This window comes from Lithobates pipiens, unplaced genomic scaffold (assembly GCF_037356315.1).
Source record: "Lithobates pipiens isolate NorthernLeopardFrog02 unplaced genomic scaffold, aLitPip1_a1.2 Scaffold_1, whole genome shotgun sequence".
In the NCBI taxonomy this organism is placed as follows: Eukaryota; Metazoa; Chordata; class Amphibia; order Anura; family Ranidae; genus Lithobates; species Lithobates pipiens.
Window position 1 is genome coordinate 147,065,565 of NW_027507685.1, and position 23,570 is coordinate 147,089,134.

At 42.2% G+C, this 23,570-nt stretch overlaps 1 protein-coding gene across 1 annotated transcript in view; it reads right to left on the reverse strand.

The window, feature by feature from the left end:
- Positions 1–23,570, reverse strand: part of NCS1 (neuronal calcium sensor 1) — a 167,489-nt gene that overhangs the window by 77,344 nt on the left and 66,575 nt on the right. The window contains exon 2 of the mRNA XM_077478232.1: positions 20,071–20,095. Coding sequence (XP_077334358.1) covers positions 20,071–20,095 — 25 coding nt within the window. The remainder of the gene's footprint in view (positions 1–20,070; positions 20,096–23,570) is intronic.

A 23,570-nucleotide genomic window follows, 5' to 3' on the forward strand; every position in this document is an offset into this window, starting at 1 on the left:
ATTGTGGGAAAAAATTACAACTTCAAAAAACTCACCATGCCTCTTACTAAATACCTTGGACTATCTACTTTTCAAAAGGGGGTCATTTGGGGGGTATTTGTACTTTCCTGACATTTCAGAGCCTCAAGAATTGGGATAGGCCATCAGTACATCAGGTGTGACCAGATGTGATAAATTTTCAATGATTTGCACCATAGCTTGTAGACTCTATAACTTTCAAAGAGACTAAATAATATCCACTAATTTGGTTTATTTTTACCAAAGAGATGTAGCAGTATACATTTTGGCCCAAATTTATGAACAAAAATTACTTATTTGCAAAATTTTATCATAGAAACTTAAAAAAAAAGTTTTTTTTTTCAAAATTTTGGCTCTTTTTTCACTTATGTCGCAAAAAATAAAAAACCCAGCGGTGATTAAATATCACCAAAAGAAAGCTCTATTTGTATGAAAAAAATGATAAAAATTTTGTTTGGGTACAGTGTTGCATGACTGAGTAACTGGCATTCAAAGTGTGAGAGCGCTGAAAGCTAAAAATTGGTCTGGTAAGGAAGGTGTATAAATGCCCTGTATTGAAGTGGTTAAAGTTTGCTGCACAACATTTAGTAAAGCCTGTGAAATATTGGGAGAATATAGTCTGGTCAGATGAGAGCAAAATTGACCTCTTTGGACACCATAATACACACCTTGTTTGGAGGTCAAATGGCACTAAACATTACCCCAAAAACAACCCCATACCAACAATGAAGTTTGGAGGTGGGAACTTCATGGTGTGGGGTTGTTTTTCAGCATACTGTACTGGCAAACTTCATATCATTGAAGGAAAGACAAATGAAAAATGTATGAAGGCATTCTTGATAAAAATCTGCTGCCATATACCAGGATGATGAAGATGAAACAAGGAAGTTTCACCAAGACAATGATCTCAAACACAAAGCCAAGGGAACTCTCAATTGGTTTCAAAGAAAGAAAATAAAGCAGCTAGAATGGCCCAGCCAATCACCTGACTTGAATCCAATAGAAAATCGATGGAAAGAACTAAAGAATTCATAGAAGAGGCCCATGGAACCTTCAAGATTTGAAGACTGTTTGGGCCAAAATCAACCTGGGCATGCGACTAGTTTCTCCATACAGGGGGCGTCTTGAAGCTGTCATTACCAACAAAGGATTTTGTACCAAGTAGTAAATACATTTTAGTTAGCGTGTTCAATACTTTTTCCCTGTGTCATTCCATTCTATTACACATAACTTAGATTTTTTTAATTATTTGTTTTGGTTTCTTTGTATATATATTGCATGAGTTGTTACTGACATGTGGTGAAAATTTCATGTCAGTAGCACCTTTGGAAATACATTTACCTAGAAAAATGGTGACGTGTTCAATACTTAATTTTACCCACTATATATAAATACACACACACACACACACACACACACACACACACACACACACACACACACACACACACGTGTTTTCCATGACATTGAAATTTAGAACTTCTTGGAATTTCTTCTACAGAATGCAGACTAGATGCAATAAGCAAGGAGGGAAAGAAAAGTTGCTTTCACCAAGTTGTCAGAATTATGGTCCTGTGTCAGTGTAAATCACCCATTTAATGACTCACCTATTCTCATTAATATGGACGTTTATATACAAGGTCCCGAAATACATTCACCAGTGCTGTGTGCTATAGAGGTGAATCATATCTAAACTGGTAGCAAAGCAACTGTAAAGCAGTATTATTGTGCATACTGGATTGAGTTGTGAATTCAACAGTAGATCTGAAGTTCGGGGTGAAGAACGTTATAGAATTTTTTATAACCAAGTGTAAGACAATTAAAAAAATGCTAATTAGTGCAGTTATGTAAACATATTTCAATGCAGCTGTGAACACATATAATTGTGTATGTGTTCTGCTGCTACTTCTTTGTCTAATTAACATACTTGGAGAGGGGATTGGGTGTTCTCAAACAAGAAGTGCTGCTGATACAGTGGAGACCCAGTACTTGGCTGGGCTACATGGCATGGGTTCTTAGATCACAAGACTGGCTGAACAAGATTACTATTTTGGCAGGTATTAGTTACATAGTTGCACAGTAGGTGAGGTTGAAAAAAGTCCATCCTATGTGTGTGATTATATGTCAGTATTACATTGTATATCCCTATATATTGTGGTCATTCAGGTGCGTATCTAATAGTTTTTTGAAACTATCAATGTCCCCCACTGAAACCACCGCCTGCGGAAGGGAATTCCACATCCTTGCCACTCTTATAGTAAAGAACCCTCTACGTAGTTTAAGGTTAAACTTCTTTTAATTTTAGTGAGTGGCCATGTGTCTTATTAAACTCCCTTCCGCAAAAAAGTTTTATCCTGATGGTGGGGTTACCAGTACGGTATTTGTAAACTTAAATCATATCCCCTCTGAAGCGTTTCTTCTCCAGAGAAACTAAGTTCAGTGCTCGAAACCTTTCTTCATAACTAATATCCTCCAGTCCCTTTATTAGCTTTGTTGCCCTTATTTGTACTCGCTCCATTTCCAGTACATCCTTCCAGAGGACTGGTGCCCAAAACTGGACAGCATACTCCAGATGAGGCCTGACAAAAGTCTTGCAGAGCAGGAGAAATATTGCTTTATCTCTGGAGTTAATCCCCTTTTTAATGAATGCCAATATTCTGTTTTTGTGCTTTATTAGCAGGAGCTTGGCATTGCATGCCATTGCTGAGCCTATCATCTACTAGGACCCCCAAGTCCTTTTCTATCCTAGATTCCCCCAGGGATTCACCCCCTAGTGAGTAGTTTGCACTCATATTTTTGCCACCCAAATGCATTATTAAACATTTTTCTACATTAAACCTCATTTACCATGTAGTTGCCCACCCCATTCATTTGTTCAGATCTTTTTCCAAGGTTTCCACATCCTGCTGAGAAGTTATTGCCCTGCTTAGCTCAGTGTCGTTCGCAAATACACAGATTGAGCTGTTTACCCCATCCTTCAGGTCGTTTATGAACAAATTAAACAGGATTGGTCCCAGAACAGAATCCTGGGGGACCCCACTTCCTACCCCTGACCATTCTGAGTATTCCCCATTTATCACCACCCTCTGAATTCGCCCTTGTAGCCAGTATTCAATCCATGTAACTCTATGGTCCATGGCAACAAACCTTACTTTGTACAGTAAACGTTTATGGGGATCTGTGTCAAATGCTTTTGCAAAATCCAGACACTACGCATCTGCGGGCCTTCCTTTATCTAGATGGCAGCTCACATCCTCATAGAAGGTTAATAAATTGGTTTAGCAAGAATGATTCTTCATGAGTCCATGCTGATTATTGCTAATGATACCATTTTCATTACTAAAATATTGTATATAGTCCCTTATCCCCTCCAAGAGCTTACATACTATTGATGTTAGGCTAACTGGTCTGTAATTTCCAGGGATGTATTGTGTCCCTTCTTTTAAATATTGGTGCTACATTGGCTTTTCTCCAATTACCAAATTACCATTCCAGTCAGTAGACTGTCAGTAAAAATGAGGAACAATGGTCTGGCAATTACTTGACTGAGTTCCCCAAGTACCCTCGAGTGCAAGCCATCTGGTCCCCATGATTTATTAATGTAAAGTCTCCCAAAGCTATTTCCATTTCTGTCCTCTGTTAGCCATGAGGGTGCTTCCTATGATGTGTCGTGAGAACAAACACTGCAGTTTTGGTTACTAAAGCCCCCCCGATTCCCTTGTGAAGACTGAGAAGAATAAATTGAATACCTTCGCCGTCTCCCCAGTTATACTGAAGCCAATTGACCTGTGATCGCTGTTTCCTAAATTGCCCCATATTTCCACATCGGTGATCAGGTCTGTATTGTTGGTAATCAGTAGATCCAGTAACGCCATGTTTCTTGTTGGTGCGTCTACCATCTGACCCATGAAATTGTCCTGCAAGACATTTAGGAACTGGCGAGCCTTAGACAAATGCATGTTTCCTTCCACCCAGTCTATGTCTGAATAATTAAAAACCCCCATTATGATAACACTTCCCATCCTTGCTGCTAATCCAAATTGTGATAGGAGGTCAGTCTCTCCCTCCTCCCTCAGGTTAGGGGGCCTAGAGCATACTCCCAGTATTATTTTCCCCTTAGCTTTATCCCTTTGGAGCTCTACCCATAAGGATTCCACCTTCCCCCTAGCCCTCTAGCCCCCTTATTTATGTAATTTATCATATTCACTTGTACATTATTCTTGATATATAGGCATACCCCTCCCCCCTTTTAACCCTCTCTATCCTTGCAATAAAGGGAATACCCTTGAATGGATTCCAGCCAATCATGAGAGCTGTTGAACCAGGTCTCTAAAATTCCCACAAAATCGAAATCCTGCTCGTTCAACAGTATCTCTAGTTCACAGATTTTGTCCACCAGGCTCCTGGCATTGGTGAACGTGCCACATAGTTTAGATCGGTCGCATACTATCCTCTTATTAGGTGTTCTGAGATTGCTCACCTGCATTACAATACCTCTATGTATTTTGACTGTAGATTTGACTGCCGGTCTAGAGGTTGGCTTTAACATGTGGCTACTATGGTGCCTAGGGCAAGGGCAAGGTTTGCCTGGTGTTCGATACCCCTTCTCTCCCCGTCATCAACACAAGACTACCTGTAACTCTCTTAGGGCTGGTTCTGCATAGCACAGCATATTAATCTATTCTCTCTCTCCTCTTATTATTATGTTTCCAGTCTATATATATATATATATATATATATATATATATATATATATATATATATATATATATATATATATACACACACACACACACACACACACCGTATATATACAGTATCTCACAAAAGTGAGTACACCCCTCAATTTTTGTAAATATTTTATTCTATCTTTTCATGTGACACTGAAGAAATTACACTTTGCTACAATGTAAAGTAGTGAGTGTACAGCTTATATAACAGTGTAAATTTGCTGTCCCCTCAAAAGAACTCAACACACAGCCATTAATGTCTAAACCACTGACCACAAAAGTGAGTACACCCCTAAGAAGCTGAGGGTAAAGGTGATAGACTGGCCAAGCATGTCTCCAGACCTAAACCCTATTGAGCATCTGTGAGGCATCCTCAAATGGAAGGTGGAGGAGCGCAAGGTCTCTAACATCCACCAGCTCTGTGATGTCGTCATGGAGGAGTGGAAGAGGACTCCAGTGACAACCTGTGAAGCTCCGGTGAACTCCATGCTCAAGAGGGTTAAGGCAGTGCTGAAAAATGATGGTGACCACACAAAATATTGTGTACTCACTTTAGTTGCCAGCGGTTTAGACATGAATGGCTGTGTGTTGAGTTATTTTGAGGAGACCAAAAATTTACACTGTTATACAAGCTGTACACTCACTACTTTACATTGTAGCATTGTCATTTCTTTAGTGTTGTCACATAAAAAAATGATATAATAAAATATTAACAAAAATGTGGGGTGTACTCACTTTTGTGAGATACTGTATATATATATGTATGTATATATAAACACACACACACACACAAACACACATATACACCAGTGTTAATTATGTCAACAAAAATATTTGTCAACATTTTCATCAGCTGCATTTTTGCAGTGACGAAAACAAAAACAAAAATACACCACATTTTTATCCACCGACAAGAACTACAGAATAAAAACAGAATGAAAATGTGAGGCAGGGAGGTTTACTCTTGGGAACTAACTTCTGGTTTCCACGGAGCTCCACCTGCTTCCGCAGCCAGCATTATAGGCCTCCTGAGTCCTCCCGACGAGAGTACCACTCACCAGTCACGACGACAACCACCGTCCAGAGCAGAGAGCACCCACTGTGAGTGTGACTGTGTACATTACAAATACAGGCACTGTGTAGCATTACAGGCCTCCTCAGACCACCAACCAGAACACTGTGCAACATTACAGGCCTCCTCATGCCACTGTCCAGAGCACTGTGCAGCATTACAGACCTCCTTAGACCATCGTCAAGAGCACTGTGCAGCATTACAGGCCTCCTCAGACCACCATCCAGACCACTCTGCAGTCTTACAGGCCTCCTCAGGTTTCCTGAGGAGGACTGTAAGCACTGTGTGCATTACAGGTCTCCTCAGACCACCGTCCAGAGCACTGTGCAATGCATTACAGGCCTCTTTAGGCCACCGTCCCGAGCACTGTGCAGCATTACAACCCTCCTTAGACCATCCAATGCGACTAAATCAGTCTCTGTGAGTTTGTTCAAACTTTAATACCATAAATTATAACATATTAGAATTTTTTACTCCAGGAGTATATAATGAGTTTGGAAATTCTAGAGAAATGCTTAAATAATGAATTACAATTTAACTAAACCCATTCGATTTTAGGAAAATGTCGGCAAATGTCTCACTGCCTGTGATTAGCACTGTGCAGTGCCAACTTTCTGGTGGGCTTCACATGTGCTGTTTGCGAACATGCCTGCAGCTCATCCTTACTGCAGAGTAAACAGGAGATTCTTCTGTATGTAATCTGATGGTGTTTGTCCTGTCCCCTCCAAGGCTGCAGATGGGCATGGATCAGGCTGCACTGATGGCAATGGTGAGGCTGCATTCATGGCAATGGTGAGGCTGCATTCATGGCCACGGTGAGGCTGCATTCATGGCAACGGTGAGGCTGCATTCATGGCAACGGTGAGGCTGCATTCATGGCAACGGTGAGGCTGCATTCATGGCAACGGTGAGGCTGCATTCATGGCAACGGTGAGGCTGCATTCATGGCAACGGTGAGGCTGCATTCATGGCAACGGTGAGGCTGCATTCATGGCAACGGTGAGGCTGCATTCATGGCAACGGTGAGGCTGCATTCATGGCAACGGTGAGGCTGCATTCATGGCAACGGTGAGGCTGCATTCATGGCAATGGTGAGGCAGCATCCATGGCAATGGTGAGGCTGAATTCATGGCAATGATGAGGCCGCAGATGGGCACTGATTAGGCTGCAGAATTTATATAGCACCAACAGTTTGCGCAGCGCTTTACAACATGAACAATTTATTATTGTTAGGACTTTTTTTTTTTTAAATGACAAAACAAAAATAGTATACTGTATGTCATATGATTATTATGTAGTCTTCTATCCAGCCAGTAGGTGGAGCATTAGGCTCCTTTTACAAGTTTCACCTCTGTCTCCTGACTGCCTAGTGTGAAACTACTGTTAGGCTACTTTCACGCTGGGGCGTTGGGGACGCTGGCAGTAAAGCGGCCCTATATTTAGCGGTGCTTTTCGGCTGCTAGCTGGGCCGTTTTAACCCCTGCTAGCGGCCAAAAAAGGGTTAAAACCACCTGCAAAGCATTGTTTTATATGAAAAGGGGCGCCTTAGGAGTGGTAAATACACCGCTCGGAACAGCGCTCCAAAGATGTGGCTTGCAGGACTTTTTTGACCGTCCTGCAAGCGCACCGCTCCAGTGTGAAAGCCCTCGGGCAATCACTCCAGAAATCACGCCGGTTTGTTTACATGTGATCGCTCCGTGACGGAGCGATCACATGTAAACAAATCAGCGTGATTTCCGGTTCCTCCCTTAGAGATCGGTGGCAGCAGCGCTGTAGGCTGCATGTGTAGTGCCCACAGCGCTGCTCAGTGACCATCCATGCTCGCCCATCCATACTCTGCATACCCAGCCATACTCTGCATACCCATCCACACCCAGCCATACCCTGCACACCCAGCCATACACTGCATAACCATCCATACACTGCATAACCATCCATACACTGCATAACCATACATCCATGTTCACCCATCCATACTCCGCATACTCATCCATCCATCCTCATCCATAATCAGCATACTTATCCATCCTCAGCAATACTAATCCATTCATCCATCCATGCTCAGCCATCCCATCCACCCCCATCCATAATTAGCCGTAGCCAGCCATACTCAGCCGTAGCCAGCCATACTCAGCCGTAGCCAGCCATACTCAGCCGTAGCCAGCCATACTCAGCCGTACTCAGCCATGCCCAATCGTACTCAGCCATGCCCAATCGTACTCAGCCATACCCATCTGTACCCAACCATACCCATCTGTACCCAGCCATCCTCAGTCATACCCAGCCATACTCAATCGTGCTCAGTCATACCCAGCCATACTCAGCCATACCCAGCCATCCCATCTATACTCAGCCATACCCAGCCATACTCATTCATGCTCCGCCATCCACATCCACGACTCATCCATCCCCATTCATGCTCATCCATGCCACTACAGTGCCTCACAAAAGTGTAATAGATAGTCAAATTAGATTTGAAACTTATGTCCCTAGAACACCTGATGGTGCTCCCTGAATGTTGGTCCTGTATGTGGCCATGCTGTGGAAAAGTCTCACACATGTGGTATTGCCATACTCAGGAGGAGTAGGAGAATCTATTTTGGGGTGTAATTTTTGGTATGTACATGTTATGTGTTAGAAATATTGTGTAAATGGACAACGTTGTGTAAAAAAAAAAGTGTTTTCATTTTCTTTACACATTTTCCAAAAACTTGTAGGAAAAAATGACATGTTCAAAAGACTCAATATGCCTCAGATTATACATTGCGTTGTTTTCTTTCCAAAATGGGGTAATTTTTGGGGTGTTTCCATTGTCCTGGTTCTTCAGGGCCTTCAAAAATGTAAGAGGTAGTCAAGAAACTATATGTGTAATTTATGCTCCAAGAACGCCTGATGGTGCTCCCTTCATGTTGGGCCTCTGTATGTGGTCACGCTATGTAAAAGTCTCACACATGTGGTATCACCATACTCAGGAGCAGTAGTAGAATGTGTTTTGGGATGTAATTTGTGGTATGCATATGCTGTATGTGAGAAATAACCTGCTAATATAACAATTTTGTGAAGAAAAAAAAAAATTAAATCTTGATTTTGCAAAGAATTGTGGGAAAAAATGACAACTTCAAAAAAACTCACCATGCCTCTTACTAAATACATTGGAATGTCTACTTTCCAAAAAGGGGTAATTTGAGGGGTATTTGTACTTTCCTGGCATGTTAGGGTCTCAAGAAATGAGACCGTCAGTACTTCAGGTGTGATCAATTTTCAGATATTGGCACCATAGCTTGTGGACTCTATAACTTTCACAAAGACCAAATAATATACACCGATTTGGGTTATTTTTACCACAGATATGTAGTGGTATAAATTTTGGCCAAAATATATGAAGAAAAATTACTAATTTGCTAAATTTTATAATAGAAACGAAGAAAAATACAATTTTTCTGTCTTTTTTCTTTTATAGCGCAAAAAAACAAAAACAAAAGAAAGCTCTATTTGTGTGAAAAAAGGACAAAAATTTCAAATAGGTACAGTGTTGTATGACTGAGTAATTGTCATTCAAAATTGGTCTGGTTATTAAGGGGGTTTAAGTGCCCAGTGGTTAAAGAGGTGTTCCCCTTAAAAAAAAATAAAAAAAAATTAAAAGTCAGCAGCTACAAATACTGCAGCTGCTGACTTTTAATAATCGGACACTTACCTGTCCCAGGGTCCAGCGATGCAGGGAAATGAAGCCCCGCTCGTCCCCCCCTCCGCTCGGCGGTGCCAGCATTGCAACTGTGGGCACCCGGCTCTGGCTTCACAGCCGGGCACCCACTGCGTGTGTGGTGTGCACGCTGTGATTGGCCGCGCAGTCATCTGGGACCTGTCACGTGTCCCAAATGACTGACAGGAGGGAGAGGGCAGAGCTGAGCCCTTCCTGTGCCGAGGGGAAGTGATGTCACCAGCCCAGGCACTGAAGGAGGCAGACTACGAGGGATCCCTTAGCCAAAGGCATTTAGAGTATTGTTAAAAAAAAAAAAATTCCAAATGTTTATTTTTTTTATTTTTTTAGGAATCTTGATCATTTTTTTTTGTGTGGAACACCACTTTAAGTGATTAAACTTTTTTTCACTTACACACAAAGTCTATTCCATTGACAAATTGTTACAATGTTTAGACTTATGGAAAATAGAAAACGGAAAAGCACTCACAATGCAACATCTGTATATATCAAGGAGAACATAGGGGATGGATATCAGATAGGTACCCACAGGTCGGACTTTTAAGGCATGGAAACAATGAGGAAATAGCAAAAAATATTATTTATTGAAAAAAGTACATAGTATGGTAACAGTGTTCAAACAGTTAAAAATCATATAAAATGAAACAATTGACGCACAAGGGCTCAATGTAAAAAAATGTATCATTTTATATGAATTTTAAACTGTTTGAACACTGTTACCATACTATGTATTTTTTTCAATAAATATTTTTTGCCATTTCCTCATCGTTTCCATGCCTTAAAAGTCTGACCTGTGGGTACCTATCTGCTATCAAAGTTTAGACTTAATTTCGAATGATAAAGAATGTTTTGATTCTTGGCAGACTGCCTGTTTTTTTCCCTCCCTTTCTTTTGACGGCTGTGGCTTCAGAAGAGCAGAGCGAATTACTTGCATAGAAAGAATCGTGAAACACTTTAGTCAAGATCACAATAACGATTCTTAACGATTAATCAAACTGAGCCCCCCCCCCGGGAGTCAGCTGTAAAGCGGAGCTATTTGGCTGCTAGCGGTAAGATTTTAACCCCCGCTAGCCGCCGAAAAGGAGCTCAATCCGCCCGCAAAACGCCGCTTTGCCGGCGGTATAGCAGCTCTGCCCCATTGTTTTCAGGGGTGCTCCAAAGAAGTTGCTGGCAGGACCTTTTCTGATGCCCTGCCAGCGCACCGCTCCAGTGTGAAAAGCCCTCGGGCCTTCACACTGGAGTGAATGGAGCCGCTGTTTCAGGTCGCTTTTTTTTAACGCTATATCGCCTGCAAAGCGCCTCAGTGTAAAAGGGGTCTAATAAGAACTAAGGGTATGCAGACGTATGAACAGGGGTCATTTCATTTGTTTACTTTGGTGTTGTTTTAATGATTGTGCCAGTCTGTTATCACCTACTGTTATAGAATATGAATCCCATGTGTTTTGCCTGTTTGTTTAACCACTTCCCGACCAGCGCACGACGATGTACGTCGACAGAATGGCACGGGCAGGCATATTGGCGTACATGTACGTCCAATATTCGTTGCCGCCCTGCCATCGGGAGTGCGCCGCCGGCGGCGCGCTCCCGCGCTGGTCGGGACCCCCTTGAGTCCGGTCGCAGGACCCGCGGACTCGATCGCCGCGGGCATCCCCGCGATCGTCTCACGGAGCGGCCGAATGGAGGAAATGCTGTATAAACAACATTTTCCCATTCTGCCTAGCAACTAGTGACGCTGATCTCTGCTCCATGTGATTGGAGCAGAGATCAGTGTACACTAAATGACAGCCCAACCCCCCCCACAGTTAGTAACACACCCCTAGGAACACTTAACCCCTACACTGCCACCCACTGGTTAACCCTTTCACTGCCAGTGTCATTTACACAGGAATCACTGCATTTATATAGCAGTGATTACTGTATAAATGACAATGGTCCCAAAAATGTGTCAAAAATGTCCGATGGGTCCCCCACAATGTCGCAGTCACAATAAAAATTGCAGATCGCCGCCATTACTAGTAAAAAAAAAAATAATAAAAAATTATTAATAAAAATGCTATAAAACTATCCCTATTTTGTAAACGCTATAACTTTTGCGCAAACCAATCAATAATCGCTTATTGCGATTTTTTTTACCAAAAATATGTAGAAGAATACGTATCGGCCTAAACTGAGGGAAAAAAATGTTTTTTATATATATTTTTGGGGGATATTTATTATTACAAAAAGTAAAAAATAATGCGTTTTTTTCAAAATTATCGCTCTATTTTTGTTTATAGCGCAAAAAATAAAAACCGCAGGGGTGATCAAATACCACCAAAAGAAAGCTCTATTTGTGGGAAAAAAAGGACGTTAATTTTGTTTGGGAGCCACGTCGCACGACCGCGCAATTGTCAGTTAAAGCGACGCAGTGCCGAATCGCAAAAAGTGGTCTGGTCTTTGACCAGCAAATTGGTCCGGTCTGAAAGTGGTTAACCACTTCCAGCCCGTCTCATAGCAGATATACTGCTACAGGGCGGCCTTCCAGCACATAATCCCGTAAAATATATATAATCTCACAAAAGTGAGTGCACCCTTACATTTTTGTAAATATTTTATTATATATTTTCATATGACAACACTGAAGAAATTACACTTTACTACCATGTAAAGTAGTGAGTGTACAGCTTGTATAACAGTGTAAATTTGCTGTCCCCTCAAAATAACTCAACACACAGCCATTAATGTCTAAACCACCGGCAACAAAAGTGAGTACACCCCTAAGTGAAAATGTCCAAATTGGGCCCAAAGTCTCAATATTTTGTGTGGCCACCATTATTTTCCACCACTGCCTTAACCCTCTTGGGCATGAAGTTCACCAGAGCATCACAGGTTGCCACTGGAGTCCTCTTCCACTCCTCCATGACGACATCACAGAGCTGGTGGATATTCGAGGCCTTGCGCAGATACTCAATAGGGTTTAGGTTTGGACACATGCTTGGTCAGTCCATCACCTTTACCCTCAGCTTCTTTAGCAATGCAAAGAAGCTGAGGTGTGTTTGGGTCGTTATTATGTTGGAATACTGCCCTGTGGCCCAGTTCTTGAAGAGGGGAATCATGCTCTGCTTCAGTATGTAACAGTACATGTTGGCACTCATGGTTCCCTCAATGAACTGTAGCTCCCCAATGCCAGCAGCACTCATGCAACCCCAGACCATGACACTCCCACCACCATGCTTGACTGTAGGCAAGACACACTTGTCTTTGTACTCCTCACCTGGTTGCCACCGCACACGCTTGGCACCATCTGAACAAAATACGTTTATGTTGATTTCATCAGACCACAGGACATGGTTCCAGTAATCCATGTCCTTAGTCTGCTTGTCTTCAGCAAACTGTTTGCGGGCTTTCTTGTGCATCATCTTTAGAAGAGGCTTACTTTTGGAACGACAACCTGCAGTGTGCAGCGTATGGTCTGAGCACTGACAGGCTGACCCCCCACCCCCCCCACCCCTTCAACCTCTGCAGCAATGCAGGCAGCATTCATATATCTATTTCTATTCTATTCTATTTCTAAGACAACCTCTGGATATGATGCTGAGCATATGCACTCAACTTCTTTGGGCGACCATGGCGAGGCCTGTTCTGAGCAGAACCTGACCTGTTAAACCGCTGTATGGTCTTGGCCACCGTGCTGTAGCTCAGTTTCAGGGTCTTGGCAATCTTCTTATAGCCTATGCCATCTTTATGTAGAGTAATAATTTTTTTTTTTTCAGATCCCTATATATATATATATATATATATATATATATATATATATATATATATATATATATATACACACACACACACACACACACACACACACACATAACGAAGCCAAGGAAAGATGGAAAAATCTCCAAATGGCATCAAATTACATATTAGACATTCTTATAATATGTAAAAAAAAGATTTTATTTCCATCATTTACACTTTCAAAATTACAGAAAACAAAAAAATGGCGTCTGCAAAAGTTTGGGCACCCTGCAGAGTTCATATCTTGTACTGCCCCCTTTGGCAAGTATCACAGCTTGTAAACGCTTTTTGTAGCCAGCCGAGAGTCTTTCAATTCTTATTTCAGGTATCTTTGCCCATTCTTCCTTACAAAAGTATTCCAGTTCTTTGAGATTTCTGGGCTGTCTGTCACGCACTGCTCTTTTAAGGTCTATCCATAGATTTTCAATAATGTTGAGGTCAGGAGATTGTGAAGGCCATGGCAAAACCTTCAGTTTACGCCTCTTGATGTAATCCCCCATGGATTTTGAGGTGTTTTTAGGATCATTATCCATTTGTAGAAGCCATGCTCTCTTTAACTTCAGCTTTTTCACAGATGGCATCAAGTTACCATCCAAAATTTGCTGAAATTTTATTGAATCCATTTTTCCTTCTACTCGTGAAATGTTCCCTGTGCCACTGGCTGCAATACAACCTCAAAGCATGATTGATCCATCCCCCATGCTTAACAGTTGGACAGAGGTTCTTTTCATTAAATTCTGTGCCCTCTTCTCCAAACGTACCTTTGCTCATTCCGGCCAAAAAGTTCTATTTTAACCTCATCGGTCCACAGAACTTGTTTCCAAAATGCCTCAGACTTGTCTATATGTTCATTTGCAAAGGTCAAACGCTGATTTTTGTGGTGAGGACGTAGAAGAGGTTTTCTTCTGATGACTCTTCCATGAAGACCACATTTGTACAAGTATCTCTTTATAGTGAAATAGTGTACCACAACTCCAGTGTGTGAGCTGTTCTGTCTGATATTTTTCTTGGTCTTCCAGATCTTTCTTTAACTTCCACTGTTCCTGATGACTGCCATTTCTTAATTACATTCCGAACAGAGGATATTGACATCTGAAACTGCTTTGCTATCTTCTTATAGCCTTCTCCAGCTTTGTGAGCGTCAACTATTTTCAGTTTCAGTTTTCTAGACAACTGCTTAGAAGAACCCATGGTGTTGATTGTTGGGGCAAGGTCAGATGAGTCTGGCCATTTAAAACCTTTGAGATTGAGGTTTAAAACCTTTGAGATTTGAGATTCTGCAGGGTGCCCAAACTTTAGCAGACGCCCTTTTTTTGTTTTCTGTCATTTTGAAAGTGTAAATGATGGAAATAAAATCTAACTTTTTTTGACATATTATAAGAATGTCTAATCTGTAATTTGATACCATTTGGAGATTTTTCCATCTTTCCTTGGCTTCGTTATGCACATTAATACAGATTTTTACCTGGGGTGCCCAAACTTTCAATCCCCACTATATTTATATATATAAAAGCACCTCACACAGTATATAAAAACACTGGCTAGGCACACATTAAACCCTTAGATCACCCTAGATGTTTAACTCCTTCTGAGCCAGTGTCATTAGTACAGTGACAGTGCATTTTTTTTTTTTTAGCACTGATGACTGTATTAGGGTCACTGGTTCCCGCAAAGTGTCAGCGTACAATTGTTCACTGTAATATCGCAGTCCCGCTATAAGTCGCTAATTGCCCTTACTAGTGTAAAAAAAAAAAAAATCCAGTATATATACCATAGTTTGAAGACGCTATAACTTATGTGTAAACCAATATATGCTCATTGGGATTTTTTTTACCAAAATATTATACATTGGCCTAAATGTATAAAGAGATTTGATTTTTTTCTATTTTTTTTTTTTATTAGATATGTTATATAGCAGAAAGTAAAAAAAATATACGTATCTTTTTTTCAAAATAGTTGGTCTTTTTTTGTTTATGCAATAAAAAAAAACAAGTGGTGATCAAATAACACCAAAAGAAAGCTCTATTTATGGGGGAAAAAAGGGCATAAATTATATTTGGGTACAGAGTCACATAACCGCGCACTCGTCAGTTAAAGTAACACTGTGAGGTATTGCAAAAAATGGCCTGGTTAAGAAGGAGGGTAAATCTTTTGGGGGTCAAGTGGTAAAAGAACGGTACATATTGTATATTACCAATTCTCAAAGGATATGCAAACTTTTGAGCACAGCTGTATAATTAATCAGTTTAAAAATGTAAACTTTGCAAAACAGGATTGACTTTTTCCTTTAATGAAAGCTTTACATTAATATCTGGGGATGTGTGTTCAGTGGAAATGCAGTATGGTTTCCCTTTAAGAGCATGCTAGGATTGAAAGCTGTTTATTTTCCAATTAATGCAGCATGTGATTTTCTCTGCAGCTCACGGCATGAGCGCAGGAGAGGAATATGAAAAGACAAAGGTTTTTTTTTTCATGTTGCTGATTTCTGGTTTCATGCATTCCTCAAAATACTCAACGTGTCAATTATCCTCATCTGCTGAGCTCAAATCAGCACGCTCCGACTGCTCCTCTAGACTCTCAGAGACTTATAAGGCACATTCCCTGCTGTTCTACAGGGAGAAACAGACTATCTGCACAATAAAGAATCCACTAATTCAAGGACAATGTACACAGCGGCAGCATTGAGGAACTAGCACACCTTTGTAAAAGTTGCAAAAATGTGTTTTTGGGCCAATTGGGGCACTGCTGGCTGTACAGGTAATAACAAATATCATGGCTTGGATCAGAGATGGTTAACCACTTTAATGCTGGGCACTTTCCCCCCTTCCTGCCCAGACCAATTTTAAGCTTTCAGTGCTGTTGTATTTTGAATGACAACACTGTGCAAAATGCTAAAAATGTGTTTGGGAACAAATAAAGCTTTCTTTTGGTGGTATTTGATCACCACTGGGGTTTTTTTTTATGCGAAACAAATAAAAAAAAGACCAAAAATACGATTTTCTTTGTTTCTGTTATAAAATTTTGTAAATAAGTAAGTTCTCTCCACTGATGGGAGCTGATGGGGACGCACTGACGAGCACTGACAAGGCAGCACTGATGGGCACTGGCGAGATGGCACTGGTGGGCAATAATATGTAGCATTGATAGGAGGCACTTATGGGCACTCATAGATGGCACTGATGGGAACTGATAGATGGCCCTGATAGGCAGCACTGATGAGGAGGCACTGGCAGGCATTATTGCTGGCCACTGGTTGGCACATCTAATGGGGACTGATTGGCAACCCTGGTGGTCATACCTGCTGGTTCTGGGTGGTGGCCCTGGGTGGGCATCCATGGTGGGGAGGGGGGGCGCACTGATTATCAGCTCAGCCCCCCCCAGTCAGAAGAGCAGCCAATTGGCTCTCCTCTACTCGTGTCTCTCAGTGAAAAAGGAGGGAAAGCCGATACACAGCCCTTCCTGTTTACGCTGTGATCAGCTGTGATTGGACACAGTTGATCAAATGGTAAAGAGCCTTCGTCAGAGGAAAACAGATTTGTATACCCTCAGAAAAAAAAAAATGAAATACTTACCTTAGAACGAAGTCTCCATATCGCAGGCAAGTCCACGCCGAGAGAGCTGATATTTTTCCCTCAGCGTGTCTTCCGGGTTCGCGGCTCCGGCCCTGTAAGTGGCCAGAGCCTCAATGGCGTCACTCCCTGCGCATGCGTGTGGGAGTCTTCTTCCCGGCAAGTTCCGTCAGCGTCTGCCGGACCTTCAGCCGGGCATTCGCACCACATGCACCACTCACATCAGCAGCTGCATGCAATGTGAATATCTCCTAAACTGTACAGGTTTAGGAGATCTATTCATTTTACTTACAAGGTAAGCCTTATTATAGGCTTACCTGTAGGTAAAAATAAAAAAAATGGGTATACAACCACTTTAAGTTGAATTTGTTTGTAAGTCGGAACAGGTAAATTTTTTTAGTGTAGCCAAAAAATTTTTTTTTTTTGGATAGCATAAGTAATCTGTAATGTTTGTTTTTGTTGTTGTGGAACCAAGGATTGGTGATAAAGCTTCAGCGGAGACATCTTTTTCCCATGATAACTCTAACGCCCCATACACACTATCAGTTTTTCTGCAGAGTTTTTCCTTAAACCATATAATGTGAGGTCAAACCTTAGGAATTTTTAATTTGTATGCGATCAGGCAGGCCCTTCCACTACATGGATTTGGTAAACTCAGCAGAAAAACTGATAGTGTGTATGGGGATTTACAGGAGTGAATTTCCCTTCCTATGGGTAGTTTTCCTCTCACTTCCTGTTGTCTCCCTCCATTTGTAGTAGGAGTCGTTTGTAATTCGGATGTTTGTTATTCTGGACCGCCTGTATACCAATGCATGTCAGTGTAAAATAACAGCAACCCTCAAACTTTTCCCTGTTCCCTCCTTCTGGTCAAATTGATGGATGTCATATTGAATAGGAAGTGAGGGAAAGTCTCACAAGGACACAGACAACAGTAAAAACACTAGTAGTAGTCTTCTAGGAGCCTGAGGCAACCTTAGAACCAATGTCAGGATTATTGTTCTATCTGTGTCCCCATGAGTAGGGATGAACTGGGTTCAGATCTTAACTTGGTCCGCACTACATTCACTCAAATCAGTAGGAATCTGTTTACAATCACATCCCTGCTTTTGCAGCTACATATAACAAAGGGGCTGGTATGCTCATGACGCCATTGACCTAATATGGTCACATGAGAACAATGTCATGGTCTTAATACGGACAATGTGGCCATATTAGGTCAATGACATCATCAGCATCCCCGACCCTCTGCATGTCTGCAAAGCTCACAGCCCACATTTAAAGGAGAAGTCCAGCTTGAGCTCGTTTGGCTGGGCTTCTCCTATGGGTCACAGGAGTGCCATTAGTTTTGCACTCCTGTGACTCGTTTTCAGCAGAGAGCGGGCTGAAGTCCGTTCTCTGCTGATGTCACAGAAATCAGTCCACGCACCATGTCATCACAACAATAAAGTCTGCCAGGTGCCTGGACTGATGCCCATCTCAGCCTCTTAGTGAGCCGCTGAAAGCCTGCGACGACCGCTCCCCAGCCCTCTACAGCTCAGTGCGCCAGTGAGCGTGGGGGGACAGAGCGGAGAGCTGCTGACTGACAGTCTGCAGCTCTAAGCTCGGGGAGCTGAGATAACCAAGCCATCAGCGGTGTCTGATCGCTCGGTTCTCAGTGCAGAGGCACCGGGGGACAGTTCCAGCATCAGACCGATGCTCCATCCACCTAGGTAAGTATTAAACTGGGGAAAAAAAAAAAACATACTTCTCTTTTAATTAGTCCAGCAATACAGCTAACTTTCAGGCTCAGACTGAAGACAGTCTGGACTGAACCCAAGCTATCCCTGCCCATGAGGGAGATTTCCCATCACTTCCTGTCCAAGGCGTGGGTGTCAGACAACGACATTATTATTATTATTATACAGGATTTATATAGCACCAACAGTTTACGCAGTGCTTTACAATATAAAAGGGAGACAATACAGTTATAATACAACAAAACACAAGAGGATTAAGAGGACCCTGCTCAGAAGAGTTTACAATCTCATAGGGTGGGGCAGGTGATACAAAAGGTTGTAACTATGGGGAATGAGCTGATGGAAGTGGTAAAAGATTAGAGATGTGATAGGCTTTCCTAAAGAGATGAGTTTTCAGGGATTGCCTGAAGGTAGCAAGAGTAGGGGATAGCCGGACAGGTGGAGGTAGCGAGTTCCAGAGGATGAGAAAGGCTCTGTAGAAATCCTGGAGACGAGCATGAGAGGCAGAGACGGCATCTATGAGAACACAGACAGAGGTTCTATCCCTTCCCTACTGAATCCAGGAAAAAAAATGACCGGAGTTGGGCTTTAAAGTGGTTGTAAACCCTTACAAACCACTTTGACCTACAGGTAAGCCTAGATTAAGGCTTACCTGTAGGTCCAAGAAATATCTCCCAAACCTATACGGTTTAGGAGATATTTGCCCGAAGACGGGCACCACTGTCTATGGCGCATGCGCCGTAGACAGCGGCGTGCAGGCGCACTGAGCGTGGCATCGTCGATGACGAAGATGCCACGCAATGCCGTGCGTCTCGGCTCCCGTGCGCATGCGCGGGAGTGACGTCATCGCGGCTTCGCCAAATGACAGCGGCGGAGCTACGAGACCCCACCGAGAAGATGGATGCGCCGGACTACAGGGGACAGCGGTGACTTCGCTGGCTCCTGTGTCAGGTAAGTGACACATAATGGACTACTATGCGATGCATAGTAGTCCATTATGCTTTGCCTTTGCAGGGAATGAAAGAGGAAGTAAACCCATCAGGGTTTACTTCCTCTTTAAGTAAGTCTGCATGCATATGCCATCCCTGAGGGACTGCTATGGAAATGGTGCAGCATGAGGTGGGCAGTAATGTCACAAATGCAACTTAGTCCAATCAGACAATGCCTTGCATTCATTTAAAAAAATGCAAGGCCTTTTGTGAAAGGAACCCATGCTCATGGCACAAAACCCAAAAGACAGCATAGATCACTGTAGTAATGGAAACAAAAGTGCTTTTCTGCTTCCACAGCGCTCCCTCAGGTATGGAAAATCCATACTTACATTGGTCCAATATAACTATGTGATAAAATCCATACCTGGAGTGCAGCTTTAAGTCTCAAACCATGCAAGAGAACTCTAGATATAACAGTAAACACAATACAGCTTAGAGTTAAGAATAATCCAGTGACTCACCATTGCTGCACCTCCTTCTCGGTAACTGCAAGAGAAAAAAAAAAGGAGAATTTAGACCATTAGACTGCACATTTGCGTATTCCACCCCAGAATATCAGCCAATGTAAAATTTCCAACAAATAAGACCGCACAGGGAGTGCCATCCAACGACAGCTCTATTTTAGGATTATTCACCAGCATCGAATGATACTTCTACAAATGAATCCCCCTCCGTGCCACAAAACTATTATAAAAATATGGATCATCTTATCCAAACTCAAGTGAAAGAAAAGAGAAACTTCAAGCGTTAGTACAGACAGAATATAAACATTCAAAGATAAAGTCTGATTTTATTTTTCCTAGTTAAGCCAAAATTCCAGGCATTTTTATATAAGTATGTGTACAATATTCAAGGATATTTAAAGCAACACTCCACTTTGTTAAATAAATGTCATCTATAAATGCTACACAAGCCATATTGCAATTTAATGTTAATGTTTTTGTTTTCCAAAATGTTTTTTTTTATTTTTTTTTATATTTTGGATAGAGTTGGAAAATATTGGAACATGTGTCCAGGGAGCAGTAAATTCGCTGCATTTCAAGAGATGGGCTGCTGGATAGGTAAGTATAAATGATTCTTTGCATATCACTTTAGCTCGCCCAGCTGTCCACCAGACAATTGTGAGTTTGCATTAGAAAAAAATGGATCCTGGGATTCTTTAGACCCCTTTCACACTGGGGCGTTTTTCAGGAGTTTTTCAGATGCTTTAGCGTTAAAAAAAAAAAGCACCTGTAAAGCGCTTGAAAGAAGCTGCAACTGCAAACCCAATGTAAAAGCCCGAGTGCTTTCACACTGAGATCCCTTTCACACTGGAGCGTTTTTCAGGCGCTTTAGCTTTAAAAAAAGCACCTGAAAGAAACCGCAACTGCAATCCCAATGTAAAAGCCTGAGTGCTTTCACACCGAGGTGCTGCGCTGGCAGGGCGTCAAAAAAAGTCCTGAAAGCAGCTTCTTTGCAGCCCTTTTGGAGCGCTGAATACAACGCTCCTAAAGCGCCCCTTCCCATTGAGATCAATGGAAAGTGCCTGTAAAAGACCTGAAAAGCACCTGAAAAGCGCTATTGTGGGCGCTTTTAACCCTTTATTTGGCCAGTAGCAGGGGTTAAAAGCGCCCCAATAATGCTTGTAAAACGCTGGTAAAGCAAGGCTTTTTTTAACGCTAAAGCGCCTGTAGAGGTAAAACGCCCCAGTGTGAAAGGGGTCTTAAAGTGGTTGTATACCCTAAAATGAGACTTTACATTAATATTTCCATCCATTCATGCAAAATCCATTTTCAATAATCATTTTTTCCCTACCTGCTTCCTTCCTGTAAAATCTGTATATTTCTCACTCGTTACGTCACCGCGCATGCGCAGTAATACACGAAAAATCCGGCAGCCCGAGCCCGGCCGGAATGATTCTTGTGTCTGTCGGGGCTGCGTCATTTCCTGTTGTAGACGTCAGCCCCGACATCCCGCGATGATTCCTCGTGTTTATTTATGAGGCTTGGATATTGTGCACGTATTGCGCATGCGCGGGATTACAGAGCGCAGCGCGAAGTGTGGGCGGAAATAAGAATTGCAGAGAACAAGGAAGAACCACATCTGTGATGGCGCTGATTTAGTGACTAAAAAACGAAATGGAAACAGCGCGGATTAGACAGTAAGGAACAATTTTTACATAATGGCGCCTAGCTATATAGATGTATAATGTCTCGCTCATTACAAATATGGTCTTAGATTAAAACATAGAGTAGGGTTTACTACCGCTTTAATAGCTTGTATTCTCAGAACCTTCTGCATAACAACTTAAAGCAGCCATTCTCAACCAGGGTTGCGGGGAACCCAAGAGTTGTTTGAGAGGTTGCTAGGGGTTCCTTGAACTGTGGCTGATTGGTTTGCCATCTGATGGTGCCTTCATAGTTCCGGGCCAAGGCCACTTGGCAGAGCAAACGACATAACAACAAAGATCTTTTTAGCCACCTTTAAGGGGGGCATTTATCCCTACTGACCACCAAAACATTGGTTTTAGCAGGGGTTCCGCAACAAAATTATTTTGAGTGTTCCTCTGCAAAAAAAAAAAAGGTTGACCTACAGTAAGCAGGAGATTGAACTGCGGTGGACCTGGATGAAACCTTTCCAAGGGATAGAAGGAACAAGGTTAAAGATTACATTTGTAAATTTGCTGTTGTAAAGGTTGCCTTCATCATTAAAGTGACTGAACTTTGGTTTTAAAAAAAAAAGCATTCAAATTATGTATTCTTGAAAGAAGAGTCGGGCCAAAGCTCTTTTGGCCTTACTTCTCCTGGGGATGACAGGAGAGCCCTTTGTTCTGCACTCCTGCGACCCATTTTCAGCAGATAGCTGGCTAAAGTTCAGTGTCAACTGACATCAGAGCCAATGCAGGCTCTGGAGAGATCCCAACTTTAAAGTTGGGATCCATCCAGATGCATAAACCGGCAGCTGGCTCAACCTCTCAGTGAGCTGCCGATATCCTGAGCCTCCCGCCCCTGCCCCCTCCACAGCCCAGCGCTCCAGTGAGCACTCTGCTCCCAGACCAAGAACTGAGTAATCAGTTGTCTTTGATCACTCAGTTCTTGGTGTAGAGGCAGCAGGAGACAGATGCAGCATCGGATCGACCACCTAGATGAGTGTGACTGTTTTTTGCTAATCCAATACTTCTTTGTTAATTTTTAAAAGTTCTTTCTATTGCTCTCAGCTCCCTTCAAATCACAGAATTACTTTTTTTTTTATAGTTTTTTTTTTTTGTGCTGTGTTCTGACTTCCTGTTAGACAGTGGCTATGTTCATTCTCCATGGTCTGACTGAATGAAGGAACATAGTCACCCTCTCTTGCTCCCTCCCAAAATGGATTAGGGACTATGTGATTTGTCCTGTTTTTAGAGCAGTGGACATGATTGCAACTTATGCCGCGTACATGGGACCTTCCGAACTAACGGACTTGGCCACACACAAAACGGACTAAGTCCGTTCGAAAGTCCGTTTGAACGTGATGATGTAAAAAAAAGGAAGTTCAATAGCTTCCCTTGCATTGTATTTGGTCCGTCGGACCAGCATACAGATGAACAGTTTTCCCGATAGGAATTGAGCTTGTCGGAAAGATTTGAAACATGTTCTATTTCTAGGTCTGTCTAATTTTTTAAATGAAAACCGATCGGATTAGCCCACACACGATCGGATTGTCCGACGGACTGATTCCGTCAGACCTAGTCTGCCGGAAAGTCCGGTCATGTTTATGCGGCATTACGGGCATCAAATGAATGGGGGGGGGGGGGGGCATTGAGAGGTTAAGGAGCTTACCAGAGGGCAGATAAACATAGTAAAAAATTAATTTAAAGAAAAAAAAAATTACAGGGCCTTTACGCAGTGAATATGTATGGACATGGATTTTTGGGAAATAAGGATATCCTTTAGTATCACTGCAATGTCAATTTCTAACGTAAATGAAAACGTGAGCATTATGT